This window comes from Zonotrichia leucophrys, chromosome 1 (genome assembly GCF_028769735.1).
Source record: "Zonotrichia leucophrys gambelii isolate GWCS_2022_RI chromosome 1, RI_Zleu_2.0, whole genome shotgun sequence".
Lineage (NCBI taxonomy): Eukaryota > Metazoa > Chordata > Aves > Passeriformes > Passerellidae > Zonotrichia > Zonotrichia leucophrys.
In genome coordinates, this window is record NC_088169.1 from 7,236,159 (window position 1) to 7,250,245 (window position 14,087).

The 14,087-nt window shown below is 39.7% G+C and overlaps 1 protein-coding gene across 1 annotated transcript; it reads left to right on the forward strand.

Annotated features, from left to right (window-relative positions):
* Positions 1-1,165: 1,165 nt before the first annotated feature.
* FUNDC1 (FUN14 domain containing 1) lies at positions 1,166-12,775 on the forward strand. Its single transcript, XM_064706330.1, has 5 exons — positions 1,166-1,280; positions 2,903-3,059; positions 4,866-4,941; positions 10,484-10,612; positions 12,141-12,775. Exons 1-5 carry the CDS (start codon positions 1,250-1,252, stop codon positions 12,216-12,218), a joined length of 471 nt encoding a protein of 156 aa, XP_064562400.1. The 5' UTR covers positions 1,166-1,249; the 3' UTR covers positions 12,219-12,775.
* Positions 12,776-14,087: the final 1,312 nt, after the last annotated feature.

The window sequence follows — 14,087 nt, forward strand, 5'->3', positions numbered from 1 at the left end:
TAAATAGCCTTATGACATGGGGAAAAGTGGATTTTTTCCATTATAATTGCCTGTCTTATGTATTGGCAGTGTAAGAGTCCAAGTGGGAGAGAGGCTGTAAACTCTTTTAAATAATTTGTTTTCAATTTTATTATTTATAAATTATGTTCACTGATGCTTTCTTCATTCACATTGTGATAACACTCCTGAAGGTGCACGTACTGTGTCAGCCACCTCTATATTATGGCTGCATACAGTTGAAAAAAAGTAAGAAAATACAATTATGTGGCTTTTAGCCCATTGAAACCCCACCAATGCATTGGAGGGAGCACACCACGGCTCAAATTTAATTTTGTCCAATGCTTCACAGCTCACATTGGCTTTAACCTTTGTACTTTGAGGGGGCCTTGTGTTTGTTTTTTTCTGGTTATTAATTTTTATGGGGCTCGTGGCATGCAGCTGCTGTCCAGCCATGCCTGCAGCCAGTGCTCTGTTCTCACACACAGCTGGAGATATTCGGAAGGCTTTGGGGTTCTTATCCCCATCACTGGGATCAATGAGCCCCTCACGGCACAGGCTTGAATATTGTGCGCGGTGTTGGGCGCCACAATGCAAGAAACATATTGAAATATTGATGGGAAGCCAAAAGAGGGCAACGAGGATGCTGAAGGGCCTTGAGGGGAAGCCGTGTGAGAGGTGGCTGAGGGCGCTTGGTCTGTTCAGCCTGGAGGAGACTGAGGGGAGACCTCAGTGCAGTCACAGCTCCTTGTGAGGGGAACAGGAGGGGCAGGCACTGATCTCTGCTCTGTGGGACAGGACTTGGGAAATGGCCTGAAGTTGTGTCCGGGCAGGTTTAAGTTGGGTATTAGGAAAACGTTCTTCCTTCAGAGGGTGGCTGGGGATGGAACAGGCTCCCCAGGGCAGCGGTCACAGCTGCCTGACGGAGCTGTGGGATAACTCTCAAGAAGCGCTGGGATAACTCTCAGGCACATGGTTGGAGTATTCCGGTGTCCTGCGCAGGGCAGGCAGCTGGACTCGATGATTCCTGCGGGTCCCTTTCCGCTCGGGACTCCCCACGATTCCCAAATCCACACCACGCACCCCCTCCCCTCAGCTCCCCTCCCCGCTCAGGGACACCCCGGTTGGGGGGGGTGGGCGGGAGGCGCATGCGTGGAGCGACCGCGAGGGGGCGGCACCGCGTTGGGGCGGGGCGCGCGCGGCCGCTGGGGGCGCAGCGGGGAGGCCGCCAGCCGCCTCAGCACCGGCCAACATGGCGGCGCGGCGGCCCCGCTCCGCCTCAGGTCAGTGCTGGCCCCTTCCTGACGGGAGCGGGGAGGAGGCGGCGCGGCGGGCGCTCTTCCTCCTCTCGGGGGCGGCGGGCAGCTCCCTCCCGCTGCCCGCGCTGCGTCCCGGGGGCGGGGAGGGAGGGCCCGGGCTCTGCGCCTCCCCAGTCCGTTGCGTGTTCCCCCCTTCACCGCGCGGCCCGGCGCATCACCCGGGCAGAATCTCCTTCCCTGGTTTAACCACCGAAACCCCTTCTAGGCAGGCAGAACGAGTGCTGGCCGAGCGCGGGGCCGCGCAGCCGGAGGTGCCGGGGGGATGCGGGACGGGAAGCGGGAGCCTCCAGCCCCCATGGCCGCCGCATCCTTCGCCGTGCGGGGCTCTCGGGGCATCGCCGTGGCCTCGTCGTGCGGCGCCTCCCGGCACTGGCACAGTTCGATGTGCTTGGGCCATGTCCAGAACATCATTTGCCGCATGCAGGGAGTATCTTTTATCAGTAGAAAACGCTCTGGCTGTGTTGTTTGCCACAGAGCGTGTTATACTTGTGTACACGAGTTTTGGTTTAAATAATAATAATTTAGGGGCAGAATTAATGTAGCTATTCGTCACAGTGTTTTCATATTCTCCATCTAAAGAAGTTAAATATGTTGTCCTCAGTACCTCAAAGAAAGAACACTCAATAACAACATTTTAACATTGTGGATTCACTATTTATTATTTAATACTCAAAAAAACCCCATGTGGTAATAAAGGCAAATAATGCACACCTACATGTGTACTTCTTGCAGTCTTTGAAATTTTTACCCATACTGTTAGTACAAGTTATAAAGCTGTCAAAATTCTAATAAAATGTTTATATCTACAGTCTTACTTTAATTCTAGGTAATAATTCTAGGTCATAATATAACTGCTCCTAATTTCTGGAATGTCCAACCGGTATTGCTGAGTTTAGATTTAACCTTAAATATATTTAAACAAAGTGGACTTCAGTTCATGTGTGTATGTCACAGAATGTGATACACTTTTAAAATATGTTTCTTTAAAAATCTAGACCCATCTCTTTCCTCTGATGTTCAGGTATACAGGGTGTTGAGGATCTGTTAATTTGAAGTTGTGTGATGCCTGTTTTGAAAACATTGGCAGAATTGTCCTGTGAACATGGAACTTAACTGAAGTCTCAGCATCATCTGGAAAAGGGACAGAAGTCTCTAATGCCTGGTCCTCTGAGGAGAGCACTGGGCCACAAGTTCTTAATCTTTCCAAGTGTTGTCTGTCCCTTTGGTTTTTGTTTTTGTTGGGTTTTTTCTCTTTGTGTTGAACGAGCTAACTGATAGTTTCATCTGATGCCTCTTGGTTCCTGTACTTGAGCAGGTGGAGGATTCTTGTTCACCTTTGTAGTGCCAGTCATGGATTTTATAGATTATACACTGCTATAACCTTGTGCATCTTTCCTTGGTGATGGCACAGCATCCCCAAATCCTTTGCTCTGGGAGCTGCTGGACCATGGGTAGCTTGCACACTACAATTTACACCATTGGATTACCCAGTTAATTCCCAAATTGGGTCTGGGGTTTTGACATAAATCATTATTTTACTCCACAACTGAGAAAATAACTTTTTAAAATTGCTTTTTCCTTCCCAGAGCACGACAGTGACGATGACTCCTACGAAGTGCTGGATTTGACAGAATACGCTCGGCGTCACCACTGGTGGAACCGCTTGTTTGGCCGCAGCTCAGGACCCATTGTAGAGAAATACTCTGTGGCCACCCAGATTGTCATGGGAGGTGTGACTGGCTGGTGAGGGAGCTTCCCTTCCCATAACTTTGTTACAAGATCCATTTCCAAGGGTATTTGAAGCAGATAAATTTCTGTTTAATGGGATTTCCTTTAGCATTGATCAAGATTATTCGTGTGTGAACAATTTTAGCTTGTTACTCTGACTCATCATTGTGAAGTGGTTTTTAATAGTGGTGGAACATCAGTTATCCAAGGGAACTCATAGTAGTTACTGTGGAAAGGATTTGGGAAAATGTCAGAGCTCTAAAATGACAAGAAATAAATGGAAAATGCATGTAGCTTTTATTTTGTATGGAAAAGCTTATTTCCTTACTAGTCTGGATTTAGAAACTTGGTTATATTATGGCTGAGACATATTTTACAGGTGAAAGAAATGAAGGGAGGAAAAAAGGTTGACAAAATATACTTTTAATTAAGAGCCCCATTTCCTGGACACTGTTTTTTCTTCTAAATTGAGCTGCAGCCTTGTTGAGTGAATTCACAGTTTGCTCTGATGTTAACTGATACATAGCCTAGTTATTCTAGAATAATTCATGGTGAAAGCTAGACAGTAAAGATGAGAACTTAAACTGGAAAATGTGGTCACAGCCTGAGCAGCAAAGGTATTTGTTATTTTTCAGAGGTATTTGGATGGTGTTTGTCCATTCCAGTACACAGAAAAACTGTAAATTCATTGAAAAACACCATTATGGTAGCACAGTGACTTTTAAAGAGGGATTGTGCAAGAATTGGAAGATAAAATATACTAAAAATGAGATTGTTGTACCCAGGCTCAGTCCAGCTTTGTGAAGTGGGTTTAGCTTTCAGTCAGAGTTTTTAATTTGCTTCTGTAGCCTTAAAATTATTTTTAAAAGTTACATGGGTACATGTAAACTCAGAAGTTTTTAGGGAATAGTTCATCTGGCATCCATAAAAACTGACTTATGGAATGAGCTGGAAAATGCACATTTCAGTATCTATAGATGCACATCTCTGGGTGCCTAGTGATGTATATAAATAAGAATTCACTATTTATATGCAGGGGGAAAATTCCCCTCTGTGTGTGGGCCAGTGTTTAGACACCCTGGAATTGCCCAGGGAAGTTGTGGAACCATCAGCCTTGGGATTCATGTCTGAGTCAGGGCTCTGGGCAGCCTGGTGGGGCTTTGGGACTGGATTGGGCTCTGCAGCACTTTTGGGAAGGTGGCTGGCCCAGGTGACCTCCAGAGGCCCCTTCCTGCCTTATCTTTGTTCTGCAATATCAATATTTGTGCTGTTCTCCATTTGATGAGGGAGGGTTTGGAGACTGAGAACAAGGTAATTTTCTGGTTGCCTTGATCCATTAAAAACAGACTTCACACCATGTCCCAGCAGAGTGCCCTGGCTGATTTAACTCTTGTGGTAGGGATGTGCTGCTTTTACTGAGATCTTTCAGTTCTGAGTTGTGCAGTTAATATAAATTATGGTATCATGGATTTCCATTCCACTTGGGAACAGTTACAGTAGCACTGTTATGTAATTATGCTGTGCTTTATTAACATGCTGCATTTAATAGCAGTAAGATCTAGAGATCTCAAGCTTACTTTAAAGGGGCCATCAGACAGCAAGGAACAAGCAACCATTGCTCACATTGTCTTGCTTTAGAAATTGTTAATTTAATATTGCTTCCATTAAATAGCCTTGATTTTTAAATCTGTAAATATGAAATGATACATTTGCTTTTTAAATGAAATAATAGCAATAGTTGCAGTCAGTAATTGTGTAGTGTGGCATTGTTCAGCAGAAAACTTCATTAGACTGGGTTTTTTTTTGTTTTGTTCCCCTAAGGTGTGCGGGATTTTTGTTCCAGAAAGTTGGAAAGCTTGCAGCAACTGCAGTAGGTGGTGGCTTCCTTCTGCTTCAAGTATGTAGCATTTCATGCTTTGTAAGTTGGCAAATATATTTACTAAACAATAGGAAAAACACAGCTGTTGGGTAACATTTAATTAGGGAGGTTTCTTATCTACTTTATCTTTTTGGTCTTATCAGTCAAAACCTTGCATTTGAGCTGGAGTATTGGGTGCAAATGTACAGAAGAGACATTTCTAAAACTCAGTGGTAAATCAGAATCTACTCTGTCCTGTGAAATAGTTTGTTTAAGACAAGAGAACTTCTGTGCAGAAGCTGAGGTTCTGTGTGTGATTTGATGTTGCCAGATGAGAGGAACTGCCTGGAAACCCATGGTTAGGGAGAATTTAAAATGTGTTTGTTTTACCTTGGTTTGAGAATTTTATCACAGCTTTAGGCTGCTTTGGCAGTTGCCTGGAAAGCTTGTTCTGGTCCCAGGATGAGCTGTGGTTTTCTGTTTTCTCCCCTTGCCATGTTTTATCTATTGAATCTCTAAAGCCTGGCTGAATTTTGACAGCTTCATTGCATTCCTCTCTGCTGGCTTTCGAGTTCTGAAGTTTTTAATTATGTTATCTGGCATGATCATTTGCATTTTTCATCAGATACTGTGATTAGGGGAGGATATATTTCCAAAAAACCTTTGAATTAGATGAAACTTTAAGTGAAGGAGAATTTCATGTGTCCTTCTATAAGATGCCAGGATTTTACTGGCATTTCTCATGCCTTAATACCTGTGAGCTTCTCATTTTTCCTCACATTGTTCTGGGTGATACAGATTGGTGCTACTTAGGCTCAATGATAGACGATTTCTTGAGAGGGGAGGTTCAAGATACATTTTTTCTTTCCACCATCACCCTGGAGGGTTTCTGAAAGGCATATCCTGCTTTATTTCTTTTGATTAGAGTGGCTGGTGCAGTCAAGCACTGATCAGCAAGGGTGGGGTGGTGCCTGCTGCTGTGCAATACATTGCAATGTTGCTGTTGTGTGAAGTACACAAATCTCCTTCATCATCATGGTCCCCACTGGTTTGGGGGCTGCTTTGTTTTTTTCCTCTTCCCATGTTTTGTATGCCATTGGTCTTAATTCTATTAATGATAATTCTCTTATCAATATGCCTGAAGAGCTGCCAGACAGAGGCAGCAGATTGCTGCAGGTGCCTTCCTCAGTGCTCCTGACCATAGGGAGCTGGAAAGTTAAAGTTGAGACCTGTAGGAAAAGGAGAATGGAAATGGAATAAAACACATCACTTGTGCAGGATTTTTCCTTGCTGAGCGCTGAAGTTTGGGGAGTACATTGCATCTGTTCCTGTCCATGCAGTAGATTTGCCACGTGGTTGGGTGTCTCCTTTCTTGGTTGATGTCATTTACACTGAATCCAAGAAGGAGCATTATCCAAGAGGAAATATGAGTTAAGTATTTTGATTGGATTGTCCATATCTTAAGTAAGATCAGATTCTCTTGAAAGGAAATGAAGTAAATGCCTTGGTCTCTCTTTTAATTCAAAACATTTTGCATTTTAAGGCTGAGTCATAAATTCTGTGGTGTAATTACATTTCTGTAGTCTTTAATTTTTTCATTTAAAGATCACACATCCTGACTCTATGAATACGTGTTCAGTGCTTCCCCTGAGTGGGCAGAAGAGTATTTCAGCACATTACTAGAAAGTTCCTTTTTATCTGTAAATTTCTCTGAAGTTGCAGATTTCATTTCAACTGCTGATTGCAATATTGACATTATAATTACATGCTAGAACAAGAATAATAACTACAGAAGGCAAGATTCTTGGCTGAAGCCCATTCAGTGAAACATTTCAGTCTTAAAATTTAAAAAACACATTTTTTTCTTCAGTGGGTGATGACTTCATCTCAAGAAATGTAGTAGGAAACTGAAAGCAATACATTCAGTGTCAGTTTGTACAGGAAGCAAAAAAATTTTTTCATGTTTTTGTAAGTGGTTTAGAGCTATAGTCTTTATACAGATTATATGAAAAGTAGTTGGAGAAAAATAATAAAAATTATGTGAAATTTGCACAATTTTTCAAAATAATGGTCTGTTATCACATCTTTGTGGTGAATATTTCCACCCCTTAATTTAATTCATTCTTATTTGATTATTAACTATGTTTTTTTTTGTGAAATAGATGTAGTTCTTCAAAAATGCTGGTATAATAGGAATATCCAGGCACTATATTAAGGAAATATAGTGCATTTCTCATAACAAGTAAGGGATTTTCCTTGTGTAACTTCTCATTTATACAGCACAGTTTGGTGTAATCCTGGAGTAGGAGGTACAAACTCAAGTACTCTTGGTTCTACTATAATGAATTGGTTAAAAACAATTGTTCTTATTTTTGAAATCCTAAATCCTCAAGAGCAGTTTCACTGTCTTTTGCTCTGCAGTGAGCATACAAATTACAGCTTTTTCTGTTCTGCATTGTCTATTATTTAATAATGAAATTGGATTTTTATTCTGTTATTTGTGCTTTCACTAACACATTTTTCCTCAGTCCATTAATATGCCATTGATGAATTAAATTGAATTCTTCATTAAATTATGTTCTAATTTAGGAAAGGTAAATATGTGAAAACAGCACAAGGAACAGAATAAACTCTGAGATGTCCTTGGCTTTATCTTGTGCAGTGCACCATGATGATCAGGGGTTCCAAGCATGGCTTGGCTTGGCTTGGCTTGGAAGGGACCTTAAGGACCATGTAAATCCACCCCAGTGACACTCCCAGGGAGGGACAAGCTGCTTCTGGGGCTGGGGGCTTGGTGAGGAAGAGCTGGATTCAGTTTTATGTTGAATATCCCACTTTTCAGTGGGATATTCAATTTTGCCTTGAAGAAATTAAAATTCTTTTCTCCCGTCTTGCTGTACAGATTTTTTGCTCCAAACCATTTTTCTGCTCATTATTCATGTTAGTGTTTCACAATGACAAAATACCTGTGTGCCTCTCCAGTGTCACCCCCAAAATGAGTTCTGCCCTTGAGGATTCTCAGTTTTCCTTGATTAATGTCAAGAAAGATGATACATTCTTAGTGTTCCTGCACTGATGTATTTCTTCAATTGCCTTTTTGAAAAAAATCTGTTATTTTTTCAACACTTTTGGAAGGTCTTGAACAAATAATGAACTATGAAATATATATATAAGTATATAATATATCTATTATTCTATTATCATATATAGAGAAATTCATGTATAACCCCAAAATCCACTTCCTTAGGTCTCTTTAATACCATGTACAATTAATATGTATAGACCTATATGACCCCTTAATATATCCAAATATGGATATGATAATAGGATATTGGTATTTTCCTTGGATGTTGTAGGACCTGAGTTTAAAAAAAATAGTAAATGTTGAGAATTTGCATTATGTAAATTTGCTGTTATAAGCAAGCAGATTTTTATGATACATTGGAGTCTAAAAGTTGAAATCTACTTTTTCAGCATTTGAGTTCAGGGGTATTATTTCTGCACTTATATATGAAATTATGTAATTAGTGGGGTTGCAGCCAAAGTAGATATGACAGAGGTTCTGTCACTGCCAAAGTACAGGTTTTTTTTTCTTCTCAGTTAAAAATTTATATTCAAAACATTACCCTCTGTTGCTTATTTTATAAACACTCAATAAGTAGAATTTGGAAGCTCTTATTTCAGGGCTACAAAGTTCAGGGAGAAAAGATGTCTGGTTTTGATACAAGTGTAAGCTCTGCAGTAGTTCCAAACAGATCTTAATTAAAAACTTCTGCCTCATCTTTGTGCTCTCTGGATAACTGAGCTAATTAAAGTTGTCTTAATGAAATGTTTCTTCCAAGAGCCATTTGCATTTTACAAGCAAGCAGATACATTAGCATTTCTTACATTGTGTTGGACTGAGTAGATCAGTCACATTGAATTTTCAGTTGTGTGAGTGAGAAGGCACCAATTCAATGCTGGGGCCTTTTTGAAATTCTTGTGGTCATGTTAAATTCACAGAATAACAATTGCCACAATGTGCAGCTGTTTTTCTTTGCCTGGTATGTCATGCAGTGGCTGGATGTGCAGCCAGTACAGTTTTCAAACAGGTTTTTTGCTTTCATACTGCACAGACAGCCCTTAATGAGCTGTCCCTACCTGGCACTAGTGCCCATGTGAATAAATGGCTTTATAGACAGGCAAAGTCAATTAATTTGTTATTAATTACATTTGGAAGCATAAAGTAAAAGAGAGTTTAAAATATACTAAGTTCATCTTGCATTTGTCCAGTGAATTGGTTTTTTAATTCTGCAGAGGTGGAAACTGAAGTTGACTTTCGTGCAGAGGTGATCTTCTAGAAGTTTTGGTTTGAATTCACACAAAATCTGTCTGGCACTTGTTTAATTTTATTTTTTTCTGGATTATGAAATCCTCACTTTGTGGTGAGATAGGTTGCTTAGTTACTGTGGCAGTTGTAGTACAAGCTTGATGGTCTAATTTCAGTTATTTGGTAGAAAAATCCATGTGAAAGTCAAAACTTCAGAGCCTGTAGGTGATGTGAAACTAAACATAATGAATTGTGTATTTAGGCTAAACCTAATAAATTGTATATTTAAGTATCTGTTCCACAAAAGTTCATTATCTGTGACTTATGTTTACCAACTGGACAGTTTGCATACAAGGCTGTTGGGAAATTGGGTGGATTTCCCACCCACATGTGACCTTGAGAAGTACCTGAGAAATCTCACACTTTACAGAGAGTTTTTGGATAAAAAAACCTCATTTTTGATTTACATGTCAGTTCAGTGTTTATAGCTATTTGTCCTAACAGTTAAAATAAGCAGTAATCCTTAATTTTTTATTTTCTTCTCTTTTTTTCCCCAAATAATGAGTTAACTGTTTTCTAGAACATTCACCAATCAAAATTAGTAAAAGAAATAAGGCAAAGGTTTGGGTTAGACAGGCTAAAAATTTTGGAAGTTTATGTTTAAATTGGTATGAACCAGTCTCCTCAAATATATTCATTTTTCTGATTTTACAGAACTTGTGCTGTTCTCAGGCTGTGTTATTTTTATACTTAATGGTTTTGTTTTGTAAGAAGGGTGAGAATTCTCTTGTAATGAGTACATTTTTTATTGTTGTTGGACAGTTTAAATTGTGTAGGATAAAATAGAGTTTCCAGTGTTTCTAATGATGATTTTAATTAGCCCTGGATACTCTGCCACAAATCAGAAGTCTACAATTCTGAAAGAAGCTGAAACAAAAGAGTTTCTTCATTGTTGTCCTATGAATGTATTTTTCTTACAAGTAAAGTAACAGTAAATACTGAAGGAAAAACATTGCAAAGCTTTTATAACTAAAAAACAGAGAACTGGGCAAATTAACAAGAGTCTGCTCTTGAACTTTGCCACTGCTTGTTCTAATTTGAACTGCTGTCACTGAGGAAAGGTTTGAAGCAGAGAACCTGCTGAAATTGGAAGAATGTCTTTTCCTGTATCTGTAATAAGTGCAAATAAAACTATTTTACAGGCACCAAGACAATGTATTTTGACTCATGAAATGTGAATTGCAGCTGTACTAACTGCCTTTATTTCCCTAGATTGCTAGCCATAGTGGATATGTACAAGTTGACTGGAAGAGAGTTGAAAAAGATGTAAACAAAGCAAAAAAACAGTTAAAAAAGCGTGCAAATAAAGCAGCTCCTGAAATCAACACTCTCATTGAGGAGGTGAGTCTGAGGTGATAAACTCCTTTTTACCAGTCAGATTTTCTTATCTTCACTGCAGGTGATAATGAGTTGAAAATGCAGATGCAAAACTGGAACACATCAAAAATAGTTTGGCTTTATAATTGATTTAAAGTTATCAGATTGTGCTGTCTTTTATTCATTCACCTTTCTGGTGTGGTCACTGTTAAAAATGACACACGAATTTGTTCTTGGCAGGTGACAAAGGCAGTAAGGTCATGACATGGTAACAGGTTCAGGATGGTGTGGGTAAAACATGGTAACTACAAAGACAAAACCCAAATCTTCTTAGATTGCTGATAATAAAATTACTTGTCTGGACAAGAATGACTTTTTCTGCAGAAAAGCTGTAGCTATTTTGTAGCAGGAGTTGTGATTGTATCTCACTTTTCCACATTTTGGACAATATCTGGCTGCAGAATCTGCCAGTTGCCTACTGTGTTGAGAAGAGGTGGCTGTGATACTGATCAGCGTCACTGGGGCTGTTTCACCCTGTCATTTGAAGACTTCCATTTAATCAATTTTGTGGCTGTTTGGGGTTTTTTTTAAAGACTGTTTTTACATATTTTTCACAGTTCCATGCATGCAATCTAAGTTTCATTCTGAATAACTGAGAATCCTGACTGTGCTGCAGCCAGTGAAACAGCAGCCACACTGGTGTTCTGTAATTAATGAGTTTTGACATCTCAGATTTAGTCTGTATGGAGTTGCATATAGATTGATTTAAAATTTCCTGAAATTTTAATGTGAATATGAACTGAAAGTTCAAGATTTGAGGGTTTTCTTGCTGCTTCTGTACCTTAAATAGCTCAACCTCTCCTTAACTATTGCCCTGCAGAAATAGGTGGAATAGGATGGAGCTTTTGGTTTTCCTTTGTGTTTTTTTCCTCTCAGATTATATGACTTTCTTGTAACTGTGTCTTAGTTGCCAGTCTGGAGTATTTGAAGTAGAGGATTTATGAAATGGCACATTTGATAAAAGGTGTTATACTCTGTGCTGCTACTTCATTAAATACTCTACACCCATGTCATCATGCATAAGTGGTTTTTCCTAGGATTAGGTTGTTAGGAAACTGGCTTTTCCAATGATCTTCCAAAAAGCAGTATTTTTTCTTTTAAACAATTACTATGTAATTGCAGTTGAAGTCATGGTGATGCTCAGGCTTTTTTTGACAAGGTAGTTTGTAAAACATGTCTTATTTTAATCAAAACAAGAGTGGTATTGGCATGAAATTGCTGTAATAATTCCTCTATATTTTTCCTTTTTAAAGGTTCACTGTGTTTTTAAAATATTAAATATTAATATTAAATATTAAAATACAGTGAAAATATTTTAAAACAGCTGAGAATCAATTTGCAGTACCTTGGTGCCACCTATTTTTATATGGTTTTGGACACATCGCTTCCCCCTGCACCCTTTTCCACAAGTTCAGTGTTCTTGTTGTTGTGATAAGTATTAAATACTAGCATCAGACACAATTAACTTTATAAATATCCTTTTTCTTCTCAGTCAACAGAATTTATCAAGCAGAACATAGTGGTGTCCAGTGGCTTTGTTGGAGGCTTTTTGCTGGGGCTGGCGTCGTAAGGAGCCGGACGTCTCTTCCCGATGGGATCCGTGTCAGCCAGGATCACTTGTGACACGCTGTCTGCCAGCAGTGTGGCTCACTGGGCCTGCCAGAGCAACACAGGAGGACTAGCTAGACAACTTGGGAGCTTTTACATTTCAGGCTTTTGCCTCTTGAGGCTTGGTAAAACTAGGATTTGCTGAAAAACTGTGCAGTGTGCTCATTTATAGCGTTTCTGGGCAAAACTGGTTCATCCTCATCATGTCTCTTTTTATCTGTGGCCTTTCAAGATCTAGCATTTTTTAAAATGTTATTCTTGGAATATAGCTGTGTAACCATACTATAAGAATGAAAGCTCCATTTTTATGTTTTCAGTTAAATACTGTTTATGTTAAAAGTATTTTTCTTCATGCTGTAGTAGGTAGTATCAATGACTACATACTGTATATGATATTGTGGTTTCAGCCTCTTGGCTGTCCATCTTCTTTAGAAGTCACTGCAATAATCTGTAATACCTTTTTACAGAGTATTAAATAACAAAGAATCATGAGCTTATTAAAGGTGAAAATTAACTTTGGCCTTTGTGTACATAAAAAATAAGAATGTCTCTCAATTTTAGCCTGCAGGGACCTGGTGCCAGTGTTTTCCCAGGCAGGTTTTTAAGGTGGTTTTAGTGATTTGTTACCAAGTTATTCTCAAGAAGCTGATGATCCAAACAAACACTCAGTGCATTTTGATGCATTTCAGACTTGAACCTTTCAGAAATTCCTACCCAAGGAAGAGTTTGCTCTGCCCTGATTTCTCTGGTCTTTACTGTAGCAGCAGGTGAATGTGAACTAGAATGTCTCCCACCAGGGTTCTGTTGGGTTGCTGTTCCCTTCTCTGAGCAGCAATAGTGGTTCAGTAGCAGTGGATGGATGGATGGATGGATGGATGGATGGATGGATGGATGGGTATGAGCTTGGATGCAGAGGACATGGGATGTTGGACATACTAACCTTGTAAATATTTAGATTTGTGCATCCCTGGGCTCCAGAGGTTTGTATTACATGTTGACATCATGTTTGTGGTGTGCTTGTGGCCAAGGTGAGTAAGGTATGAAGCATGTCCTGCATTCCTCTGAGCTTTAAGGGTTTCATCAAGCCTGGTTAAGACTTTGGAAAATAAATCTTAGCACACACACCCCCAAACCAAACCCAAGGTACATGAATAATTATGGATCCTAAATATTTTGTTTTAAAGTAACTATCTGAAGTTATATAAGCACAGTTGCAGTTTATTGGAAATGGGAAGCCCAAGGAGGAATGTGTCTGCTGGGTTGTCTGGGATTTAAAGAAAGAAGGATGAAAATGTTAAAATATGAAAACCTCTGCTGTGATGTTCAGCCCAAAGAATAATGGGAAGGTACAACCAGTCAGCTTTTTTCTGCTGATGAAGCTCATGGGTTTTTGGCACATCCAGAGGGTACTGAAGCCAACTGACATGAGTCATCCACCCTGACTGGAATGAGCTGGGTATCCTGAAGGGCTTTGGGGCTGTAGTGACCACTTCAGTACCATGAGCCTGTAAATGTGCATTTTTGGTGCACTTTGTGAAAGGATTTCAAAGGAGCATCCTTCAGTGAGCTTGTTAAAAAGGCTGCTCATGTGACCAAGGAATTTACTTAATTGTTAGAAGCAGAATTAAAACCAAAAGTATTAGTAGGATGCAAGACTGATTTCTGCAGAGGAAAGTTGTTGTGCAGTTCTATTGGCATCATCTGAGATTTTCAGTCAATGGATCAAGAATTGATTGAAATACATTTGAGGCTTTCATAGTTTTATTTTTTGAGTTAGATTTCATTTTTTAAGCCTTAAGAGACATAATGTAAAATTGTCTGAGGGACTAAG

Bases quoted from the DNA above. Each gene is read 5' to 3' on its own strand.
- FUNDC1 (XM_064706330.1), top strand. From the start codon at position 1,250: ATGGCGGCGCGGCGGCCCCGCTCCGCCTCAG. The intron at 3,060-4,865 runs GTGAGGGAGCTT...TGTTCCCCTAAG, and splicing joins ATGGGAGGTGTGACTGGCTG to GTGTGCGGGATTTTTGTTCC. The intron at 10,613-12,140 runs GTGAGTCTGAGG...TTTTCTTCTCAG, and splicing joins TCAACACTCTCATTGAGGAG to TCAACAGAATTTATCAAGCA.